Source organism: Purpureocillium lilacinum (assembly GCF_023168085.1).
Source record: "Purpureocillium lilacinum CBS 284.36 DNA, scaffold_1, whole genome shotgun sequence".
NCBI lineage: Eukaryota > Fungi > Ascomycota > Sordariomycetes > Hypocreales > Ophiocordycipitaceae > Purpureocillium > Purpureocillium lilacinum.
This window is the reverse complement of record NW_027072111.1, coordinates 1,409,156-1,429,889: the sequence shown is the minus strand read 5'-3', so window position 1 is coordinate 1,429,889 and position 20,734 is coordinate 1,409,156. Positions and strand designations below refer to the sequence as shown.

At 55.1% G+C, this 20,734-nt stretch overlaps 6 protein-coding genes across 6 annotated transcripts; 4 read left to right on the top strand and 2 right to left on the bottom strand.

Annotated features, from left to right (window-relative positions):
• Positions 1-382: 382 nt before the first annotated feature.
• On the top strand, positions 383-1,668 carry PLICBS_000159 (uncharacterized protein; the record flags this gene model as incomplete). The annotated part of the gene is made up of 5 exons (XM_018327333.1): positions 383-592; positions 661-873; positions 930-1,037; positions 1,102-1,296; positions 1,369-1,668. 5 exons carry the CDS (start codon positions 383-385, stop codon positions 1,666-1,668), a joined length of 1,026 nt encoding a protein of 341 aa, XP_018174029.1.
• A 1,223-nt stretch (positions 1,669-2,891) lies between these two features.
• PLICBS_000158 (uncharacterized protein) lies at positions 2,892-4,167 on the top strand (the record flags this gene model as incomplete). The annotated part of the gene is made up of 5 exons (XM_018327334.1): positions 2,892-2,942; positions 3,018-3,103; positions 3,176-3,589; positions 3,657-3,886; positions 3,968-4,167. 5 exons carry the CDS (start codon positions 2,892-2,894, stop codon positions 4,165-4,167), a joined length of 981 nt encoding a protein of 326 aa, XP_018174030.1.
• Positions 4,168-4,495: 328 nt separating this feature from the next.
• PLICBS_000157 (uncharacterized protein) lies at positions 4,496-5,763 on the bottom strand (the record flags this gene model as incomplete). Its single annotated transcript, XM_065599539.1, has 3 exons — positions 4,496-4,980; positions 5,090-5,542; positions 5,628-5,763. 3 exons carry the CDS (start codon positions 5,761-5,763, stop codon positions 4,496-4,498), a joined length of 1,074 nt encoding a protein of 357 aa, XP_065455611.1.
• A 1,602-nt stretch (positions 5,764-7,365) lies between these two features.
• Positions 7,366-8,141, bottom strand: PLICBS_000156 (uncharacterized protein; the record flags this gene model as incomplete). Its single annotated transcript, XM_065599538.1, has 2 exons — positions 7,366-8,042; positions 8,138-8,141. 2 exons carry the CDS (start codon positions 8,139-8,141, stop codon positions 7,366-7,368), a joined length of 681 nt encoding a protein of 226 aa, XP_065455610.1.
• A 2,721-nt stretch (positions 8,142-10,862) lies between these two features.
• On the top strand, positions 10,863-12,985 carry PLICBS_000155 (uncharacterized protein; the record flags this gene model as incomplete). The annotated part of the gene is made up of 4 exons (XM_018327336.2): positions 10,863-10,986; positions 11,043-11,581; positions 11,992-12,270; positions 12,344-12,985. The coding sequence occupies 4 exons, from the start codon at positions 10,863-10,865 to the stop codon at positions 12,983-12,985; spliced, it is 1,584 nt and encodes a 527-aa protein (XP_018174032.2).
• A 2,046-nt stretch (positions 12,986-15,031) lies between these two features.
• On the top strand, positions 15,032-20,625 carry PLICBS_000154 (uncharacterized protein; the record flags this gene model as incomplete). The annotated part of the gene is made up of 8 exons (XM_065599537.1): positions 15,032-15,219; positions 15,275-15,695; positions 15,765-15,973; positions 16,034-16,523; positions 18,058-18,663; positions 19,539-19,724; positions 19,781-19,916; positions 19,976-20,625. 8 exons carry the CDS (start codon positions 15,032-15,034, stop codon positions 20,623-20,625), a joined length of 2,886 nt encoding a protein of 961 aa, XP_065455609.1.
• Positions 20,626-20,734: the final 109 nt, after the last annotated feature.

Sequence of the window (20,734 nt, the reverse complement as noted above, 5' to 3'; positions counted from 1 at the left end):
GGCGCCACATTAGCGCCTCTCCACGAACCCCGCTACCCCACGATGTCATCCGGGGCACTGGGAGGCTTCTGAGCTCGGTCACCTTCGGAAGGAAAGGTCTCGACGGTGGCTTTGTGGCGGACGTGGCGGACCAAGGGCCGGCGGGATGAAGGCCGAGCACACGGCACCCTCAGCTGTAGCTTGGGACAGAATCCGAGCCTCTCTGACCCCGGAGCTCGGAACGGCAAGTATACCCAACGCCGTGGTTCATTTGTCCGCTTCTCCAATATATCCAAGCCTCTTTTTAACTAACAGCGTTGCTCGAGCGCACCAGCCGCCACTGGACATTTTCCCAACGCAAAGCTCAGTTCAGGGGTTCTCTTCAAGACCAGACGCGCGCAACATGCCTACAGAAACAATCACCGTTACGCCTACTCCCACGTGGGTGCCGCTCAAGATTGAGGGGCTTGTCCCAGCGCCATACCGCACCCCAAAGTTCAACCTGAGGGTTGTCCCCTTGCACCCGACCTTTGCATGTGAGCTTCAAGGCGTAGACTGGAGCAAGGACGTTTCGCCGGAGCTGTACCAGGAGATCCGCGAGATCGTTGACAAGGTTCGACAAACCAGCACAGCAATGGCGTATAAGAGAATATGTCAAAACTAACATGAGCTGTTGGCTAGTACGGAGTAGTTGTGTGCCGAAAGACGGGTCTTACCGATGAAGCACACATCAAGTTCTCGGCCAACTTTGGCGATCTGGATGATGTCAAGCCGTATCAGAAGGCTGGCCGCACGCATCGCCTTGCGTACCCTGAGCTTTTCGATGCCGGAAACATCGATCCCAACACCGGCGACGTGGCGCCCCTGACTGCGGCTCAAGTTATTGGGAACAAGGTGAGCATAGCTTGTTCATCAGCCTTCCATTGATGGACCAGCTGACTATCTACTAGGCCAACGAACTTTTCCACGTGGACTCGTCCTTCAATGGACGCCGTGCGGGACACTCTCTCTTGCTTGCTCACGTTCTGCCACCTCCTGGCACGGGTGGTTCTACCGAGGTATGCAGGCATGCATGTTCAGCAGGCCGCGTACTTTGAAGCTAACTTTGTGCCAACTCTTCAGTACGCCGATTCGCGAACTGCTTATGATGAGCTCCCAGACGCGACAAAGAAGCAGATCGAGGGTCTCGTGGCCAACCACTCCCTGTTCCACTCGCGCAAAACCGTCATGCCTGAGTACTTCAAGGATACCGATCCCAGCAAGCTCCCACTGAGCAAGCACAAGCTGTCCCAAACCCATGAGTGGTCTGGCCGGAAGGTATGACCCCAATCCAATCTCAGCCTGTCCCTGCTGAAAAGACGAAACTAATCGGCTCGGTCTCGACCGTAGAACCTCTACATTGCTTCCTATGTTCACAGCATTGAAGGACTGGACGATGCTGCAAGCAAGGCCTTGATCGCAGAGCTGCTGGCTCATGTCCAGCAGCCCCGGTATCGAGTGACCATTGACTGGCACCAACCTGGTGACATGATCATGTGGGACAACACTTCGGTCATGCACAGGGCTACTGGAGGCTCGTATGAGGGCCAGCACAGGCGCGACATGAGGCGGACGACGGTCAAGGATATGAGCCGGGACAAGTATGGACTGAACGGTGACGGCGCAGACTGGCGCGTCGGTCTTCCTTGAGAGCTTAGCAGCTGCGTTCGGCGGCGTTGAACGCCGGAGACATTGTTCAAGTAGTCTGACCGCCCAAAGCCGGGCACTTGATCTTAGGCAACAGAAAACACTTCATTTCATGTTCACTTGCTATCATAGACATTACTAGGCAGTGCATGCACCGATCTATCCATGACAACCCATCCGTCGTCAATTGGTACCGGACTGGAGGAGAATGAACCTAAACGCGCAATTGTCGATCAGTGGTGGGGAAAGCGCTTACAGTGCAGAGACGCCCTGTCGAAAGGTTTAGTTAGGCTTGCCATCAATCCGGGAGGATGCGCGTACCCGGGGCGATACATGACCGTCATCGGGATTATGGCCAGCCGCCGTCGCAGCCAGACAGACAGGCGACAATTGTGGAAATTGAGGGTAACCACCCGCGCGATGTGATGTGCCCCGAGGTAATCGCATTTGCTCCAAAGGAGCGGGCTTGGGTCTACATAAGTGCGTATTTATTTCTGTATAGGTCTGGTATCAATGGCCTTCCGTTGTGTTGCTTGCCCTGATCCGCGAGAGGCCTTGCGGTCGCAATTAAGCTGCTCATTCATGTTCAGAAGACGACCCAGTCGGTCTCGTGAAGCTTTCATGATGCCTGCCTGACGACATGGAGCAGCCTTGTCAGTGGTTGGGGTACATCATCAATCTGATCCATGAGCTAGTGCTTGTGTATTTTTCTTCATCTGCAAGTGTACTACTGAGCAAGTGTCCGTAGTTCACTAATGTTTCAACTCCTTATCCGCGACCCTGGCCGCGACCAATAATTATGCGCCTCCATCAAGCTTACGTTTCAACTGTTTACCCAAGCCCTAGTTTAGAGATCTTCCTGGTAGTGCACCCTAGCGCCCTACGGTCGACGCCTTGCTGTCCGTCTGCCGAAGGATCAGGGAGAAGTGGGGGGTCCATCCTGTAAGTTTAATGAAGGATAGGAAAGAGACAAAAGCAACTGTACGTCTCCTTTCGTCCTCACATGGGCGACGGCTTCCGTTGCTCTCTGTCTTGGGCTGACATTCACTTCTTGCGTGTCGTGCGTATTTCTGCTTCGCTCTGCACTCCTTCCCATCCCTTTCGTTCATTCATTCATTCATATAAGATCGGTTCAAAATAAAGACAGGTGCTTTTTCTTGGGTAGCGCAATGCGTCAATCATCTTTCCTTGGGGGCCTGTTGACAGGCAGTGCTATCGTCATTCCGATGGCCACCGCCCACCTCGCTGCTTACACGGATGGCATGTTTTGTCCGGAAGTATGTCGGTTATGATCGTCCTTCTTTATTCTAGTATCTAGTGGTACCCACAGCGACGAGACTTACACGGTGTAGAACAAATACAAGGGGCCATTGGCCAACTTCACCGACGAAAACCTCGTCGTCTTCGACCCTCTCTACGATCTTGAGTTCGATAGCTGGTATTTGGATACCCCTCTTGCACTGAACGGCGTATGTCATACCCATGCAATTGCTGATTGAGCTTTCCCCAGGTTCCTATCCAAAGGTCGCAACTGCCACCTCGCAGAACCCACTGGCGTCTGGGAGATTCAGGCCAACTCGCAAATCTCCGTGCCTTGGGCAAACTGGCAGAACTCAACGGGCTTCTACGCCGATGGCAAGGAGGAAAACGAGCGCCCCAGTCCCTACTCAGTGACCAACCCCGAGGTTGTGGCTCAGGGCCTTGTGAGCGAATCGAAAGGCTTGAAGTCGCCGAATATGCACGCCGCCAACAAATCAACTGCTGCTGGAACCGCGATTGCGGTTTCCTATGTCAATAGCATCTGGGATGTATCCATGGAGAACTTGGTTGTTGTCTCAATTGCATCCGAGACTCCCTTTGAGCGGCTCGCGAGCTACAAGATTCCTGATCTGGCCGCATGCGAGTCCTGCATATGCGTTACAGGGTGAGTTCCTTTGGGAGGCACTGGGGTGCTACTCGTATGCGCCCTTGACTCACAAGTCGAAACAAAGATGGGTTCCCGCCGGATTCGGGCAGCAGAACATGTACATGGCCGCCCACAAATGTCGCATCATCAATGCCAGCGGCGGCAAGACCCCCAAGATTCCCAGCGTCGTTCCCGGTCCTGGAGTTGTTGGCCCTAAGCAGATGATTGCGTCATTTCAGAAGTCTGGCAACAATGTGGAATGGAAGCAGGGCGAGCAGGTTCCCACGTATTCTCCCCGAATGGGGTACTTGAAAGGTACGGATTCGCTGCAACCCCGATCACCCTATTACCGTGGCGAGTGGTGCATTTGCTAATGACGATTGGTCATGTATGTAGATGCCCAAACGGACATATTCGGTGATGGCCTAAACAACCCTCCGCAGTCTTCCTCGGCGTCTGCGACAACGACCCTTTTCACGGCCACGAGCTCTGTCGCCCCCACTCCCGCTTCTAGCTCCAAGATACCTGATCAAGTGGTAGGGTGCTCCATTCCAAAGCGCCGCCGTATGAGGAAGCACTCGAGATCACTTGCTTAAGGCGTTTAATGGCAATGAGAGTGGATGACTTTGAGTCACAGGAGGGAGAAGGGGGAAAGTTGGTCAAGAACAATGAACAGCGACTCAGAAACACTCCCTGGAGTCGTAGACGTGACAGATTATTTAGCTTCTGCATATTGCTGGCATTCGAGGTTTGTAGGCGTTTCGACCTTTCCTGCAGATAGCCACAGCCTGAGTGTCACCGGCATGGCTACATGTACGATAGCAACAGCTCCACTCTTTAATGGGTGGTCCCTGCTTGGTCCCTTCCTGCTTGGTCCCTGTCTGTCAGGCTCCGCCGCTGACGAGGCACGGTCGCGATTCAAAACTATGACACCTTTATCACCACTTTGCCAAAGTGCTCTCCCCGTCTCATAAACTCAAAGGCCTCCCTCACCTCCCCAAACCCGAATGTCCTCCCCACGACTGGCCGGATCTCTTTACGCTCGTACGTTTGCAGCATCTCCTTCATCCGGTCACTAGGCCCAATGTTGATGCCCTTGAGCGTCGCGTTGCGGTTGATCAGCTGTAGTCCCACGGACGGCGTCTGACCGTCTTCGCCGGCGGCGGCGGTGCTCGTGCTCCCCGTCAAGATGCCCACCGCGCTGATGTTGCCGCCCTCGGCCACGGCTCGCAGGCTCTGCTCCATGGTACCCGGTCCACCCGTCTCGACGATCACGTCCGCGCCCTGTCCGCCTGTGAGGCGCAGCACCTCGGTGGCCCAGTCTGGCGTGGTCTCGTAGTTGATGGTGTGCGTGGCGCCAAGGACCTTTGCGCGCGCGAGCTTCTCGTCCGACGATGAGGTCACGATGCCTATGTTGAACGTTCCAGATCAGCGGACTCTGTTCTGCGATGCGTACGTATAAAGGCAATCGACATGGGTAGCGGTCTCAAGCGCGTATGTAACAAAGGCAAAACTCACTCGTCAGATCCAATGCACGCGCCTGCTCCAGCGCCGCCACTGACACACCCCCGGTCCCCTGCATCACCACTGTCCACTTGCGGCCCTCCCGCGGCTCGCCCACGGGTCTGTCCCAGTTCAGCGCCATCCACGCCGTGAGCGGCGCGAGCGGTAGCGTGCAAGCCTCCTCGAGATCGAGATACGGTGGCGCCGCGACGAGCCCGGACGCGGGAAAGACGCGGTACTCGGCCAGCACGCCCGGCTGCGGGACGCCGAGTCCGGAGGCGATGTGCTCGGCGCGCGTGGGCCCCGTGCGGTGCGTCGGCCGCACCAGGCTGATGACCCGGTCGCCGGCCTTCCAGGGCCCAGCGGAGCCTCCACCGCCCGTGCGGACCACGGTGCCGCTGGCGTCGGAGCATGGGACGATGGGACTCGGCGGCGTGGCGTATCGGCCTCGGAAGTCCCCCGAGATGACTTGCGCAAAGTGTCAATGGGCCATTGTCCTCCCTCCCGCTGTGGCATGATATTGCGCCGGAGAGGGGGTGGTGTGTTTACGCACGTTTGATGTCGCGGTAATTGAGCGAGACGTGGCTGATCTTGACCAGCACTTCTCCCTCGCGGAGCTCAACCGGCTCGGGCACTTCTTCCAGGCGGAGAGCGTCAAGCCCGTCCATGAGAGTAACCCACTGCTTCATCGTTGCGGCGTAGGTGCGTTAGGTGTGTGTGTACGCGCAGGAGTAGGGACCTCAAGAGTAGGTAGTGCCATTCACCGAAGGTACAGGCAGAGCATTACACTCCCCGTTGTACCGCAGTGATCTTTAACATTGCGAATACACATGGTCCGCGGACAACGAACCGATTACCGATGCTGATTAATTGAGAATGGTCGCTTAAGGTATAATCGGGGACCGTCAGGGGGCAACTTGTACGGAAATGGGGCGGTGTAAGCCGCTGGGACGATCCTCGGAACTTCGGGATCTTCACGGTGCCTGTCAGGTTCAACAGAGGTCTCATCTCACATTTGTACTACCCTTCGGCCCTAGAATCAGCCGTTGTCCCGATTAACAAAGAGTAGTGCTATTCATAGAGCCAACTCCTGCTAGTTGTAAAGTCAGCAGCAGCAACGATAGCAACGATAGCAACAGCAGGAAAATGCAGCAAGAGGCAGCGCACCGCTGCCGTCGACTTACGCAGTAAAAATCGCTGGCGTAGTATGAATGTAGGGCGCGGCCGAGAAAAATGTAGGACGATTGTACAACTAGCAAAATATGGCTCTACGAACATGAATAGCACTACTCGTAATACAGACGATCGTCATGTCTATCTACCCATGGCGAAGACGCAACTCCGTTACTGCCCAGCTATCCGGTAAAACGGGTGGAATCTTCAGACGAACCGTGCCAAGTGGGTCGCGGTCCACAAGCATGGCGGCTGGAATACATGTCACCGACAAACCAAACCGCGATGGTGGCCTGGGCCTGGGCGCTGCATGGGGTCTGACCGATATTGACCCGGCGAGGGCGAAATGGACCTTGGAGTTTTGTGAGCGAAGTGACATCAAGTCCGGATATGGGAGGGCCAGAAACTACGTCTCGTTCTGGGAAATTGTCCTACTGAATTAGAACACCACCCTGAGGGGAGAGGGGTGGTCGCTGGATGCCTCGGCTCGATCTGGCCGAGGTCTTTCCCTTCCATCGGCACCAGAAATCTTACACTGATTGACCGTGGAGAGATCCAGCCATGAGCACAGGTCTGGTCGCTGGCGACCACTTAGCTCTTGTTCTGATCTGTTACTGTTCGCTTAGGCAATGGCCAAAGATGGCCCATGAGCAGCTTCGGTAACCCACATGCAGACACCTGCCTGGCGTCATCTCCGTCATGAAGCGTGTCTCCGGGCAAAACAATAGCACGCATTGTCATTCATACACATTAAGGTCGACTATTCTGGGTCCCTACTCCCGTTCCGACGTTGAACTCCTGGCCGCCACTACCACTCCACCCTTGTGGCCCCCATGGCGATCTGCTTCAATATCCTGAAAGTGATATGTGCTGGGCCTGCGCTGCGAGGTTCCGCCCAGGCTGGGGAATAGCCTCACCAAAAGAAGACGTGTGGTTGGGAGACACGTGCATACGATGCCCAGGCAGATTTCCACCGTCGACCACCGGGACGTATCGTAAAAGTTCCACGTGATATTCGTTGTCGACGCAAAGTATACGAGCGCTTGCAGTCGCAGGATGCTCACAACCGTGACACTGACGAACGGTTAGCCACATCTTCCAATCAGGTAGTAAGTCTCTTACAATGTTCCTAGGCAGAACATAATAGCGACGCCCGCCTTCTTTTTCCAGTGTAGTTGCAGACCCCGGAGCTGCGAGAGCGGGATGGCGAGGATCCAGAGGTCAAAGGCTATATTCGTTATGGCGTTGGACCAGGCGATGGCGTTAGGCTCAACGCAATGGCCCTCATGTAGTCCATCCCAATGAGTCCAGAAAAAGCTGATGGGCCGACATTGAAAGATGCCGCAGACGACAAATGCGACTCCCCAGGCGACCGTCACACCGAACGTTATCCATAGGACGCGGCGAACTTTTGCTGAAGGAAATATGTGGATATAGAAGCAGATGATGGAAAGCTTCGTCAGGGCCGTTTCCAGGAAATACAAGACGCACACGGCCCAGAAGAACTTGAGGGTGTCTGTGATGTCGTCGTGTGATAGTGTCCAGATGTCCCGGCCCAACCCGTTGGCCGTTGTTCCGAATACGTTGACGAAGATGCTGGGCGTCGTCGCGACAACCGAGGCAATGATGAACCAGTCGTCAAGACCAAAAGATATTCTCTCGAAGAGTTTATATCCGAGTCGAGCAGCCACGAAGACCAAGACCAGAACTGCCAGCGCGATGGTGATCGTGGCGAGTTCTTTGGTCCGATCCCGCACGGGCTCGCCGCATGAGGTCGCGGTGAAGTTTCTGGTGGCTTCATTTCCCTGTGAGTACTTTTTTGCTCATGGATATTACTTTGCTGCGAGGCCAAATACCTAGAGCTTCAAGGACTGTGCATGCCTTGGTTACACATGCTGTGACATTGCTTTGGAAAGCTTCGCTTGTGCAAGTGCAGGTTTGGTTCGCGCAGATACCGCCAGCCAGGGCCGTGCCGATACATGCCGCCTGATGGACTTGGAGTCAGATTCATGTTCGCCATGTCACTGTAGACCGGGTCACGTACCGCGCAGTCTGGAAGGGCCATGCTCGAGGCACGTCGTGTATTATTCACGGACGAGACCGGAGTTCACGCCAACTGTTCGTGATGCACCGACACTGCTGCGCAGTGAGGCTCAAAGGCTTCAACAGCGTGTCGACAGTTTGCGTTGAAAGGGGGCTCTCAGTCTCTATCGAGGACTCAGTAGCCTAATATCTCGATGACGGAGGGCGCCGCCTTGCTGACGCCCGACAGGGTTCCTGTCGCCTGGCGACTGCCAAGTCCAATGGGCCAGAGTTGACGCCACGCGACCGCGGGGGTGTAAACCGCTTGAAGGCCTAGTGTGCTTCCAGACACACACCATCAGATGTCACATTGAATGGCGTCAGGGGCATAAAGCGCCAGGCCGTTCGGCTGGTCCCAAAATGAGACGGTGGGTGCTGCCCGCCCTGCCGCAGTGGGTGCTGCCATGCATCAGCTCCCGAAGACGTTCCTGCATCCCGACATTCCCGGTCAAAGACAGAGTCAAAGCGACAAGCCACGTTGTCGCTGCGCTTAATGGGTTGGGGGAGTGGTATCTCGGTTTCAGCCATGCGCTGGGCGCGTGGCTGCCAGGGCACGCGAAGCCGTGGCATCTGGAATCTTGTTCGAGAACAGAGCAAGACTTGGACCGGGTTAGTCTCAGCCCTTCTCGATCCTTGCACTACATCAAGGCGCAGCCGATACCACCCATAGCAGACACCAAAGCCCCCGACGCCTCTTGTTTGAGCGTGGGAGCAGTCCGGGAGACGAAACTCCGAGGCCAGCGTGAGCCGTGACAGTTCAAACGCAGCCCTGATGACGAGTCTGTGACGAGAAAGGCCACTGCATCACCGTGACCCAGCCTAGTCGCGGTCGCTTTCCGTCACGGGAATAAGAGGAACGAGGCGAAATTCTAAGGCCGGATCCGAAGAAAATTGCAGCCAAACACCGCCAGTGCCGCCAGTCGTGAAACAATATGCAAAATAGGCATGGTGAATGCCCAACAGAGCAAGGTAGCCCGAGCCGGCGCGCGAGCCGCGAATATCGTGGAGTGATCGTCTCACACCGGGCCGCTGACGGGTTTGTCCAACCGAAATGTCCGAGCGGGGTTCCGCATTTGACGCGAGACAGCTTGTCAACTCTGCTCAGCTTGGCTTTTTTAGTTCCTCGCATTCCGTCCAGTCGCGGCGATCGAGTGGCATGGGGTTCAGACACCCTGCGAAACCTAACCCATCACGCCTTCGACCCCTGTCTCCCAGCCAGCGCCATCAACAGTGTCAGGCTTGTCAGGGACAGTGTCGCATTCGGTCAGCAAAGGAAACAGTTTTAGCCTGAGTGGTTGGTTAACACAACTATTGGCAGCCACATGGCGCCCCTGCTCGCCACTGAACAACGTTGGTGTGCCTCGCCTGTGACCCTGGTCGCCGCCCCCGGGTTCACCCCCCACGGTCGATCTCAGCGAGCCGGGCATGCGGGGTGACTGGAGCCAGCCTGGAGCCCGCACGCCCAGGCTGAGGTGCTTGCCAGGGTCATGCACTCCCAAGAAAGATGAAGCCCCTGGGCCAAAGGGCAAATGTTTGTCTCGCACTTCATCAGTCCTGTCTCACAGTCAGTAGCCCCCGCTGCCGTGTCTGCCTGCCTTGTTGGCAGCAGATGACGCCTATATTCACTACCCGGTGGCATACCTGCTCACAAACAGAGATCAAGGTTGAGAGTGCAAAGACCAGGGCACACGACTAGCTAGCGACTTGAGTACCGTCAAAAGGTCCGATACTCAAAGTGTTCATACGTGGCCGCCTATGACTCTGTGCTGCCGGCCTTACATCGCGAGCCTGTCGTGATCACATCCAATCCCTCACCGGGAGGCGAGCGTAATTGGCATTTGCAATAATACTCCGGTGTTAGGTGTCCGGGCTGAGGAGCACGCACTTGAAGGTTGACCAATAGAACTTGGATCATTGTCGAGAACAATTACCCCACGAAAAGTCGTGAGGGGAAGTGGAGTTCCGCGACATTCCCGGTTCTGGCCCAAGCCACGAAGAACGCCATGGTAGAGCAAGTAAGCGTTTAGCCGATGGCGAGCCTCTCATTTCAACGGTTCTGTCGCCGGTGGCCAACCATCTCCGGAAAGCAACAGTTTGATGCACGCTAAAGGGCGAATCGGCTGGAAAGGCAGCTTCGTGATGACGCCGCATAATGACGCTGCAGAAGAGGACCGGGGCTCGTCACCGCCTGGTCGCTCGAGGAGAACACGAGGCAAATACTCATCTAAGGCTTGGTAAATGGTCATTTTATCTGAGCCGAGACGCCTGCTGACGCGCCTTCAGTGTGCAGTGCCGATCGCGGAAGCTGAAGGTTTGTCCGTTTCTTTCCTCGCGGTCCGCGCAAACGGTCTAACAAACAGCTTTCAAGTGCTCTGGGAACGAGCCCTGCCAAAGGTGTTCTGGTAATGGGCAACCATGCATCTATTCCGATGACCCAGCGGCAGCGGCAGAGTTCCTGCGCCGCCATAATCTCTCCAAGCAGGAGCGCAGCTCGTGCTCCCGGCCGAGGGGCCATTGCCTTCCCTCAACGGAGATGGAGGAGCGTATGAAGAGGATGGAGTCGACGCTCGAAGCTCTAGTCAGTCGCTTGCCGACGGGCAACGAGAGTAGGAACAGCACGGAACCACAGCCCCCGGACGATGACGATGGATTCCAGGGTTCGCTGCCTGCATATATCTCCCTTTTGTCGCCGCGCTAATCGGGGGCTCTGCAGGAGACACGGCCTTCCAGGCTCCACTCAACGCCTTCAACGCGAATCTCGCATCGATTCGAGAGAAGCTGGGCTATCAAGAATCCGCCTCGCCTCGGTCCCACGAGGAAGAGATGCGGTCGGCTTCGCACCGGGCCATTTCACATTCGTCACCTACGGAGTCAAGCAGCTCCAAGTCCCTGGAGAACATCCGCTGCGGGCCAAGGCATCTTCCTTTTCCTAGCAAGGCGGAATACGTCCAATACCTCGACTTCTTCTTCAACGACATCAATCCCTGCCATCCCTGCTTGAACGAAGCGGACTTTCGCTCAAGGTGCCAAAGCCTCTTGACGACTCGCACCATCGACCCATCCGATGTTTGTATCCTTGCTCTGAACTACATTCTCTTTGCCTGCACAGATATCCTGGTCCATGTCAGCCCCGTACAAGAGAGAGGTAGACTGCCTGGGTGGCGGTGGTATCTTGCTGCGGACGAACTCATGCAGAAGCGAAAGATCAGTGGTCGTGGCGACCTGAGCTTGGCACAGTTCCTAGTCTACGAAGTAAGTCGTTTGCCCTCCGCGAGGCGAAAGAGTACGCAATCTATCTCAGGACCCCTGCTAAATTTCAACGAGGCACTTTACCTTACGCATGCCGACAAGGCAAACGCAGCTTATAATGTCGCAGGCCTAGCTTGTCGTCTTTCTTTTCAGTTTGGACTCCATCAGCAGAGGCTATGGGGGACTGGTTGCTCACCCTTCTTGCGACATATGCGGCAACGGCTCTTCTGGACGATCTACTTTATAGATCGACGCATATCGTTAAGCTGTGGACGGCCATATGGCGTGAGGGACTCCGATATTGACGTGGATTTGCCCGCGATGATCGACGACAAGGCATGTGGAGTGTTCGCGTCACGGTCGCTCCCCGACACTCTGAAGAACCGGTGCTAACAGCTCACCCTACTTCTCAGGCTTTGTTCCCAGGCCAACCGTTTCCCGAAACGCATTCCGAGACTACACATAGCGCCTATCTTTCATGCATGGTTGCATTTGCAAAGTTTGCCGGCGAGATATGGGACCAAGTCTTTGCATTCTCAGGCCCAGACGGTCCGGAGCTCGGAGAGAAGATTACCGTTCTCGATGCGCGCATCCAGTACTGGCTCAACACCACGTTTCTATCCATGCCTTTTATACCTCGAGGGAGCAGCCCGACGACGCGCCAACTCTGGCAGCAGTCCCTTGTGCGGACGGTTAGTCCTCTTGCCCACAGCTCCCCCACGTCAGGTTGCAAATGTGCATGAAATGCTTACCAATACTCTGTAGCGCATGAACCACCTACGCCTCTTGCTTCGCCGACGGAGAATGGTATCCTTAAACTACGGCACAACGGATGGGCTTGTCTGTGGTGACGTAGCGATGGACATCATTCGGGACATACAAGCCTACGCAATGGAGGTGGACAAACCGAGCTCATACAGGTTCCATATGGCCATCTCGCTCGGCGGAGCAATCATTGTCCTGGCCACTCTTCTTTGCCGAGACCTCACGACAATCAACCTACAGGACCATCGACCATCTTACACAGAATCGTATCACCTCGGAATGTCTATGCTTCGCGACCTTGCCGTCACGCTGCCATCAGCAGGGCGAATCATCGATGATCTGAGAAAGATTGTCGATGTCGTGGATCTCATTGTTCAAGACAGAACTCCTGGTGCGTTGCAGCATGAAGACTTTACGAACCTTGTTCCCCCAAACATGGATGATCTGCTGCCGTACAGCATAGTCACAGCCGGGCGGGACATGGACACGGATCAGCTGGAGCAAATTTACGGAACGGGAAGTACGGAAATGTCAGAGCTGGTAGGCGTGGATCACGGACATGCAATGCCGGGTGTGTGGGACTCTTGGGACTCATTGGAACTCATGATGACTCCAGTTGGCCAGGGCGTTCCATGGGTCTGAGTATTTAAGAATGAAAGTCGCCTCCCTCTCGCGAACTGCAACATGAGAGTACTACTCTCGACCATGTGTACATATCAGAGAGAAACTTCAACATCAAAAACTCTTTGCAGCCCTGCCCTGAGTTCTTCCTCCGCAGACGGCCCAGGCGCGACCAAAGGCTTCCGAAACCCCCCGCCAATTGCCTTGTCCACATGTATACGCATGGCTGTCTTGATACCAAGGAACCCCTGATGGATACATCCCATTAGAACCTGTGCTATAACGCGGTGGGTGAAGGGAATATGGAAGCATACCACTTTGTTGATGACAGAATCTGCCTCAGTGACGAGGTCTTGCAATTTCTGTGCCTCTCGGAGCCTACATGTAGTCGGGAAGTCAGAACGCAGTTCCTAACTGCTAATGCGCGGAAAGGGTGCACAAACATCTCAAAGTTGCCAGTTTCCAACGCCTCTACGCCTGTCTCGTACAACTTGACACAGGTCTTTGGGTACAAATTCGCCCTGTTTGCCAAGAGGAAGCGGTATTGCGGTCAGTACAGAAATTTCGGGCGCCACAATGGATGCGGCATCACTCACGGTCCGCCGATACAGCCATGCTGTCGTCCAACCAATGCAGGAAGGAGATAGTCCGTGGAGCCTGGGAGGACTAGGAACGGCAAGGGGTGACGTGCTCGATATTCGGGAGTGTTGACGTGAAGTGCTACACGATGGCCCTTCGCAATGTTGCAACATGTAAGCTTCACGCCTCTTCAACGTCAGACGATAACTTGAGTTAGCAGAAATAATCATCTGTAGCCGATGTAATGCGGAGTAGGAAGTCGCGCGCAGACGTACACAATGTTTTGGTGCTCCCTGGCAGATCAAATCGTCAGCTCATTGCCGCCTCGGCGAAGCAGCTTTCATGTTGTCGAGTCACCCAGTACTCACGAGAGTTTCATCAAGATTTGCGCATCCAGGTCAATTCCCCCAGCAGCAAAGGGGATCTGCCACGGCTCAATGGTCAACGTTATGCGAGCTTGAGGAGGGACAGGCAACGACAAGACAAACATTGTATATGAGGACGGGTAGTGGGCTTTCGTCGGCAACCGAGGTAAAGAAACTGGCTACTGCAGCTTTGTCCTTGCCATAAACAAAGGCAAAGTATGCTGACGCCACCACAATGCTAGATGTACATGCCTCATTAGCAACATGGGTAGGGTGGAGTGCTTGACGAAGCCGCAGTGTTTGACTTACACCGCATCTGCGCCCGCAGAAGCTGCGTCTTCTGCCTGGGCAATACACTCTCGCACACTCGCACCAACTGCGCCTGCAATTACGGGGATCTTGTCTTGAAGGCCAGCATCTCGCAATGACGCTTTTGCGCGCCTGATTAGGGCGACACGTTCGTCGCACGCAAGCATGGGCCCTTCGCCCAGCGTCCCTCCGACCAGGATCCCAGCACCAGCCTTGCCAATGCGAGAAACGGTGGAGTCAAAGGCAGCGATGTCGATTTCCTCAGTTCCGTCTTTGAACGGCGTAGGAACCGGGGCATAGACTCCGGGTTGAAGACGAATACGCTGTTGGGCGAGCATGATGAATTGTCGATCGGTGCTTTCGTACTGATTGGAACACAGACAAACAGCAATACAGAGCCACCCATATGATACCAGCACAGGTCCAACGGCACCGAAATGTAGGGAAGTGCGGCCAGGGACGCGGAACTTACACCGGCCACTCGGCGCAGGCGTCTCCAATTCCAGACCCCGCTGCACTGGCTGACCATGCTTGAGGACCCTGACCAGCCCGGGCGCCGCCACCATCACCACTCACCCCGCCACCACAGAGTTTCCCGAGCCAGTTTCCGAGCTCGGAAAGCCACGACTGCCTTTCTGCCAGAAAGCTGCCGACCTGGGATGGTGGGGTAGCTAAGAGGTATCCCGGGCGGACTGCACGTCGGTTTGGTCACGGGAGTAAATACGCCAGGTTGGTCGCGCTGGTTGGATCGTCTTGCCCGCGATATTGCGACAAATGCTCTGCAGCGACCCCAGCCCAAGCCCTGTTTCCAATTATGGCACCTAACGATGCTGTGATCACCGGCTTCACGGTCCGGGATCTCCGATGGCCAACTTCGCTGGACAACATTGGAACAGACCCCATGAACTTGGCTGGAGAGAATTCGTTTGGCTATTTGCAGTATAAGACCGATTCTGGATTGATCGGTACCGGATGGTCCTTTGCCAACGGCCAAGGTAATGAGTACGCACTTCAAGCCGCTACTATGTGTGACGTTGTGGGCTAACAGACAGTGCAGTGTCCTTTGCACTGCGATCCGCTCCCTTGCGCCACGTTTTGTCGGACGGTCGCTCTCCTCCATCACGGCAAACATGGGCGAGACCCAGCGCAAGATCTCATCCGGCCAGATTCGCTTCATGTCTCCGGAGCGCGGCGTCCTGCAGCTAGCGACAAATGCCGTACTCAATGCCATCTGGGATCTCTGGGCAAAGGCCGAGGGCAAGCCACTCTGGAAGCTCGTTGCCGACTTCACGCCAGAGGAGTTTGTGCGAACGATGGACTTCCGATATGTTTCCGATGTCTTGACGCCTGAACAAGCTCTGGAGATGTTGAAGCAACAAGCAAAGACCAAGGCCGACAGGATACAGCTTGCTCTGCAGAACAAAGCCGTTCCCGCCTACAATACTTCAGCCGGCTGGCTAGGTCATTCCGACGACAAGGTAAGCAGTGACGAACTAGCATAGTTGCAGCTTCTCTACCTCATTTGCCGTTACTGACTGGAGCCAAAGGTGCGCGAGCTGCTCAAGAATGCCATGAAGCAAGGGTTCCGCCACTTCAAACTCAAGGCGGGTCTGGGCATCGAGGCCGATCGCAAGCGATTGGGTTTCGTCCGCGAAGTTGTCGGCGACGAGGGCATCCTTATGGTCGACGTCAACCAGCTCTGGGATGTAGACCAGGCAATCGAGTACATGAAGCAATTGGCCGATCTCAAGCTATGGTGCGTGAAGCGTGAAGCCACTGGAAAGGCCGGGTCGGAAAAAAACTGATCAATCCTTAGGTTTATTGAGGAGCCGACATCTCCCGACGACATCCTCGGCCATGCCAAGATCCGAGCTGCGCTGAAGCCATACGGAATTGGCGTCGCGACCGGCGAGCACGTCAATAATCGTGTAATGTTCAAGCAGCTCCTCCAAGCCGAAGCCATCGACGCCGTGCAGTTGGACGCCTGCCGGCTCGCCTCGCTCAACGAAATCCTGACAGTTTTGCTCATGAGCTCCAAATTTGGCGTGCCCGTGGTCCCGCATTCCGGGGGAGCGGGAATGGTTGAGCTTTGCTCCCACATCAGCACCATCGACTTTGTCGTGGTGTCCGGCAAAAAGAGCATTCTGGAATACACCGATCACCTACATGAGGCCTTTGAAGCGCCGGCGGCCATTACGCCAGAGGGGTACCATGTCACGCCGAGGGTCCCGGGCTACTCGTGCGACGTCAAGGAGGCCCAGTTTCTCGAGTTTGAGTGCCCCAATGGGTCCTTTTGGTCATCGAGTGTGGGACAAAAAATGCTCAGCGATCCATGGCGCGGAGTGCCGGGGGAGCAGTCGTCGTGACCCCTCCCTGCTACACAATAGATCAAGAGACAATGCGTTCAATGGATTATGCCATACATTTCGCCGAACGGGGGGCTTTGCCTCTTCGCGGCGCCCATTAAATCGCGGACTGGACGTTGAGGCTCGGCGATGTGAGTTTCACGCAAGCCGCCGGAGCATTCGGCGCGCGGAACAGGGGAGAGTTGCAGGAGGCTCGGATTTGCCCCACTATGTCAAGGGGGTGATGCATTTGAAGCCTGCCAGAGTGCCAGCACCGCTCAGCGCTAATAATAACGCTGGCACCGCCCCATCGTCTCCTACGTAGTCCTTGTTTGACGCGTCATCGACGCGTCTCGACGATAACGAAGGTCTGTCACTCAATTCAGACTGCTCTGTGAGCTTGGTGCCCGGGCGTGTCTCTCAATCCTGTTGAAGCCCAATATACGTTGGTGCATGCGACCGTGTGTTATCCGCGAGGCGATCGCAAACGCTTGTCAGTTCTGCCGCGAACGAGTTGCACGACTTTCGGCAAGGCGTCAAAACCATGCCTCGGAAGGGACTTCAAAAGGTTCGCACAGGCTGCGCAACATGCAAGTAAGTCACTGCCACACATAGCTCAACCTCTGTTGTATGCAATCTCCCTGCTTCTGTGCATTAACTCACAGAACCACCCCCAAGGATCCGCAAGATCAAGTGTGACGAGGGGCGCCCAGAGTGCCTGCGCTGCAAGTCCACTGGCAGGCGCTGTAGCGGCTACACGCCGCCCCGTCCGGGGTCATACTCGTGGGATGACCTTCTCAGCCGCTCGCCCCAATACCTCCCCACAACGATGCCAGAAATGGACAATCAGGGACTTGAAGGCTTCGTATTCTTCCGTCAAATCGTGGCACCCTTGCTTGGCGGGGACTTGGGCGGCTCATTCTGGACCTATACAGTCTTGCAAGTGGCTCATAGTGAGCCGGCAGCGAGACATGCTGTCCTTGCCATTACTTCATTGTACAGGAGATTCGGCGACCAGGACCGACAAACGACGTCCGAGCCTTGCCACGACGGCAGCGCGTTTGCCTTACAGAATTACAACGCCGCCATTCGGGGCATCGCCCTGAAAAGCCCTGCAAACTTGGAGGTGGTGTTACTCGTGTGCACGCTCTTTGTCTGCATCGAATTTTTACGCGGCAACGTTCAGGCAGCAATAAGTCATGCCGCCCATGGCATATCACTCCTCAACTCCTCGCAAGCCAAGTCAGAAACGACTCCAATCTTCCGTCACCTAAGCATTTTCCCACACTTCTTCGGTGCAAGTGTCTCGAGCTTCCCGGTTCTTGCCGATATCGAGCGTCATGCAGACACTTGCAAGGGCGGGCTACCTGAGGCTGTAGAGTCACTTGATGAGCTACTGTCACGTTCTGTGAGGCTCGTTAGAATGACCGGTCATTCCCGTCTGAGCGCACTTCCAGGGGACCGGCCCTGGCAACTTCTCTTGCGTGATCAACAGAACTTAGAAGCCGACCTCGACGAGTGGTGGACCTCATTCAACGTTCTTCGTGCCACTGGCCACGAATCTCCGTCTCCAATCCTGGAAATGCGCTACCTCGTTGCCAAAATATGGACCAGAGCATGCCTTAACCCGGACGAGATGGGTTACGACTCTCATATCGACGACTTTAGGCGCGTCGTTCAGATTGCCACGGAGGTCCGGCACGCGATCAACGTCGTAGGAGAGAACAAGTTCACCTTTTCCATGGGGTTTTGTCCACTACTATACTTTGTGGTCCTTAAATGCCGACACTTAAAGCTGCGCCTCGCGGCGCTGTCGCTGATGGAATTGCTCTCTTGCCAGAGAGAGGCATTATGGGACTACAGGATCATGAGCGCGGTGGGAGTGCGCATCATTGAGATTGAGCATGATATTCGGATCACGCCAAATGACGTTCGCGGTTGGGAAGCATTGGACGAGAGCATGCAAGTGCCGCCGAAAGACAGCCAACGGATACGAGACAATGAGCTGGAACCAGATATGCACATGTCTGCAGATGGTGACACGAGTATGGCGCAACGGAAGATTCTGTTTCTCCTTCCTCGTACGGGGGGCGGCGTCGAGGTTCGTTACGACCAAATTAACTTGGACAATGGTGCTAGTCGGGGAAAATAAAAAGTAGTTCTATTCGTAGAGCCAATTTTGCTAGTTGTAGAGCCTGCAGCAGCAATACGTAGCAGCACAGCAGGGACGGCAATGGCAGCAGCAATGGGCAGCGCGCCGCTACCGTCCCATGCGCACAGTAAACATTGCTGGCGCAGCATGGCGGTAGGGTGCGGCCCAGAAAACACGTAGGACGGTTCTGCGAATGTACAAGTCACAAAATATGGCTTTAAGAATAGTACTACTCGAAATAAATTCCATAGCAGCGGTTGAGATAACGTTGCTCCTATAATGTTCTGCATCGCCGAGTTCTTTGCGCTCGAGCGTCACTTGGGCTCGGGCTCCGTACGGCTGGTGGATGAAGAGTGGCGGGACGCGCTTGGGTGAAAGCAAGCCGTGTTATCTGGTTGGCTGGTTCGGACTTGCCCCACACCCAAGGACTGAGCTCGGAAACCCCCTGCAGGTGCAGACACTGGAGGCCTGTGGCTGAGCGTCGGCGCGGCTACGTCCCCACAACTCAACCGGGAGCTCGAGGACTTATAAGTGTAAGCCAATGTTCCGTCTGCCCTTCATCAAGGATATGCCGATCTAGATTTCGTTTAAAGTCTGTTGTTATGCTTTCTTCTACAATGTTGCGTATGTGCTTTCTTTCACTTGCGTCTCTGGCTTCAACGCTTGCTGTCCAAACAATCGGACCTGGAGCGGCACTGGAGGCCCGACAGTCACAAACCGTGCCCGCGCCAACTACTACTCCAGCACCGACGGGAGTTATTACGACGACGAAATACATCACTATCGATGGGCAGACTGATTCACACGTTACGATTCCTGGCCAGACTATTGCAATCGCCATCCCCACCTGCGTTCAGACCATCACTCCAGACGCGAATGGCTACGTCCCGCCGGGAACCTGCGGCGCCATATGGAACTATTATCCCAGCTTCCGCGCAGCAGTTGCTTTCGCGGCACTGTTTGCAGTTCTAGTTACGGTACACATATGGCAAGCCGTGGCATACAAAAAGGTTCGTACGTATTCGATTTGTCCTCCTGGCAAGAATGATTCACTGATAACTCGCAGAGGTGGTGCTGGGTCATCATCATGGCAGCCATTTGGGAAATGATGGCGATGACCTTCCGGTCTTTGAGTTCAAAAAGCCAACAAAGTGACGGAATATTCCTCGTATTCCAGATATTTATTCTACTGGCGCCGTTGTGTAAGTGGCTCGCAAGCCCACAGGCGCTACAAGACTTGATGTTAGCTAACATAACAAAGGGGTGAACGCCTTCGCGTACATGACTCTCGGCCGCATGATCTACTACTTTCACCCATCGCGTGCCATTCTCGGAATTCCAGCTGTCGCCATTGCCGCTGTGTTTGTCTTCTTGGACATTGCTTCTTTCGTCATACAACTCGTCGGCGGTGGCATGGCCAACCCGAGCGCCTCACCTGAGAAGCAACAGCTCGGCATTCACATTTACATGGGCGGCATTGCCTGTCAGCAACTTATGATTGTCATCTTTGTCGGCCTATGTATCGTCTTCCAGCGGCAGATGCAGAGAGCGGATGTCCGAAGGCTCTTCAGCTCAGGGTGGGGTCAACTATTGTGCGCCCTATACTGGGCACTTGCCATGATCACCATGCGCATTATATATAGACTGGTTGAGTTCTCTGGTGGTGTCGGCGACAACAGTGCCCTGAAGACTGAGGAAGTGTATTTCTACGTTTTGGAGGCGCTACCGATGTTTCTTGCCTTGGTCTCGTTCAATGCGGTCCATCCTGGGAGGGTTATGACTGACTCGGAGTCTGACATGCCAGGTCTGTTCACCATGATGAGGACCAGAATCATGCTGCGGAGAGGGAAACACCTGAGGCTGAAAGAGGCTGGTGATTGCGATGGACAGTCGGGATGGGAGATGAGGTAGCGCGAATGTTCGTTGTTTGATCCTCACCTTATTAGGCACCATGTCGATGCATGATCAAACAAGTGAATGCTGCACACGGCCGTTATAATTTAGCCAACATTAACATGCC